The sequence below is a fragment of the Arachis duranensis genome, chromosome 7, assembly GCF_000817695.3.
Source record: "Arachis duranensis cultivar V14167 chromosome 7, aradu.V14167.gnm2.J7QH, whole genome shotgun sequence".
Classification (NCBI taxonomy): domain Eukaryota; kingdom Viridiplantae; phylum Streptophyta; class Magnoliopsida; order Fabales; family Fabaceae; genus Arachis; species Arachis duranensis.
Genome location: NC_029778.3, coordinates 67600233 through 67603077, shown reverse-complemented (window position 1 = coordinate 67603077; position 2845 = coordinate 67600233). Strand labels below are relative to the sequence as shown.

Here is a 2845-nt window from a genome sequence, read left to right as displayed (position 1 = left end):
TCCCAACATTCTAGAGTTTCATCACTTCGTTCTGGACAACTTCTTTCATTGTGGAGTTTAGTCTTCTTTGAGGTTGCACAACCGGTTTAGAATCTTCCTCTAAGAGTATCTTGTGCATACATATGGCAGGACTTATGCCCTTCAGGTCATCAATGGTCCATCCTAGTGCATTTTTGTGAGTTCTCAATACAGCAAGGAGTTTTCCTTCTTCTTCTTGACTCAAGGTAGAGTCGATGATCAATGGGAAGCTATCTGCTGTACCAAGGAATGCATATTTAAGGTGTAGAGGCAGAGATTTCAATTCTTAGGTTGGCTTCTCCTCTGCCCTGCTTTCAGAAGAGTCTTCATTCACTTGTTCCCTTGAGACATCTTGAGCTGCTTCTATCTCTCCTCCTTGTTCTTCCTGACTGGTTGCTTCAAGCACTTCTTCCACCAGATCTTCTATCATTTCTACTCTAATGTGATGTGCTTTCTCGGGGGGTGTTCCATAGCTTTAAAGACATTGATGATCATTTGCTCATCATGCACCTTGAGGATCATTTCACCTTTCTCTACATCTATAATGGCCCTTGCTGTGCCCAAGAAAGGTTTACCCAAGATAATTGAGTTATGTCCTTCTTCTTTCATGTCTAAAATGACAAAGTCAGCAGTGAAGTGACATTCTAGTTGGTTTGAGTTCTTCTATTGCAAGCTGCTTCATTAATGAGAGAGGCATCAAGTTGATGCCAGATCCTAGATCACAGAGGGTTTTGTCCAATGTTATGCTGCCTATAGTGCAAGATAGGATAAAGCTTCTTGGATCTTTGAGCTTTGGTGGAAGACCTCTTTGGATGACAGCACTGCATTCTTGGGTCAAGATCACTGTCTCTTTTTCATTCCAGCTCCTCTTCTTGTTGATGAGTTCTTTTAAGAACTTTGCATACAAGGGCATTTGCTCCAATACTTCAGCAAGTGGAATATTGATTTCCAGTTTTTTGAAAACTTCTAGGAACTTAGGAAATTGTTGATCCTTGATCTCCTTGTTGAACCTTTGAGGATATGGAAGGGGAGGAGTGTATGGCTTTTCTATGATTTGCTTTCCCTTCTTTGAAGCTTGTGACAGTTCCTCTTTCTCCTTGAGCTTTTCTTGGTCCTTCTCCTTAAGTGTCACTTCTTCCTTGCTAACGTCCTCATCATTCTCAGCTGGCCTCTTGTTAGCTTCTTTGTCATTTTTCAAGATTCTTCCACTCCTTAATTGGATTGCTTTGTATTCTTCTTTGGGATTGGTGTCACTTGGTAATGCATTGGATGCTCTTTCAGCTACTGCTTGCTTGGATAATTGGCCAATTTGCCTTTCCAGATTCCTCATTGAAGCTTCATGGTTCTTACTGGCTAGCTCTTGATGTTTCATCATCTTTTCCATCATTATCTCCAAGTTGGAGATTCTTTGGGATTATTGAGGTGGTTGTGGTTGATTGTAGGATGTGGATGGTAGGTGAAAGTTATTTTGATTAGTTGAGGGGTTATTGGATGGATAGTAGTTGGATGGGGTTGGTTATTTTGTGGTTTTCTGTATTGGTTTTGGTTAGTGTTTTGATGATTTTGGTGATTTGTGTTTCTATAATTGTTTTGGTTTGAGTTTCTCTATCAAGGCTGCTGGTTTTGGTTGTCTCCCCACCTCAAATTGGGGTGGTTCCTCCAAGATGAGTTATAGGTATCTCCATGAAACTCATTTCGTCCAGCTCCTTGGTTGTGCATGTATTAGACTTGCTCAGGTTGTTGCTCTTCATAGCTCTCTTCATTTTGCCCCCATGTAGGTGATGGTTGATTTGTTGTGTTCACTGCAGCTACTTGAAGACCATCAATCCTCTTGGCCATCATTTTCATTTGTTGTTGAATCTGTTGATGCATCACCTTATTTTGTGCCAAAATAGTATCCACACCTTCCAGCTCTAATACACATTTTTTTTTGAGCTGGTTGGCGTTGCCTTTAATGAGCATAGAAGTATTGGTTATTTGCCACAGTGTCTATGAGGTTCCGAACTTCCTCAGCTGTCTTCATTAGTTGCACCAATCCTCCAGCAGAATAATCCAAAGCTTCTTGAGCTTTTAAAGTCAACCCTTCATAGAAATTTTGAAGTCTGTCTCATTCATTAAACATCTCAGGTGGACACTTCCTAATCAAGGCTTTGTATCTTTCACAGGCCTCATAAAGCGATTCTCCTTCCATTTGGGTGAAGGTTTGCACCTCTGTATTCAATCTTATAATCCTCTGAGGCAGGTAGAACTTAGCCAAAAATTTGCTCACTAGATCCTCCCAGTTGTTGATGCTTTCTTTGGAAAATACTTCTAACCATTGAGTAGCCTTATCCTTCAAGGAAAATAGAAATAGCAGCAACTTATAGATGCCTGGGTGTACACCATTTATCTTAATTGTGTCACATATCCTTAGAAAGATGGCTAGATGCTAGTTTGGATCTTCCAAGGGACCTCCTCCAAAAGAACATTTGTTCTGCACCAAAGTGATGAGTTGAGGCTTCAATTCAAAGTTGTTAGCATGCACATTTGGAGTGAGTATGCTTCTCCCACAGTGTCTTACATTGGGGAAGGTGTAGGAGGTTAGAACTCTCCTTTGGAGCTGGCCATTGTTAGCCGCTTCATCTGGTGGATTAGGGGGATTCCCTTCCATCTTTTGGTTCTCTTACTCTGATTCCTCTTCACCAATGATCCCCTTTCCTCTTGTTTCTCTTCCTAGTTTTCGGAGAGTTCTCTCGTCACGGTCACAAAAGGTGAAGATCTCTCTCCTTGCTTCTGACATACACACAAACCAAAAACACAAGTAGAGTACTCTATTGCTAGAGTGACG

The 2845-nt window shown here is 41.1% G+C and overlaps 1 protein-coding gene across 1 annotated transcript; it reads right to left on the bottom strand.

Annotated features, from left to right (window-relative positions):
- Positions 1–643: 643 nt before the first annotated feature.
- LOC107458597 (uncharacterized) lies at positions 644–1402 on the bottom strand. The gene has a single exon (XM_016076822.1). The coding sequence runs from the start codon at positions 1400–1402 to the stop codon at positions 644–646; it is 759 nt and encodes a 252-aa protein (XP_015932308.1).
- Between the last annotated feature and the right edge of the window lie 1443 nt (positions 1403–2845).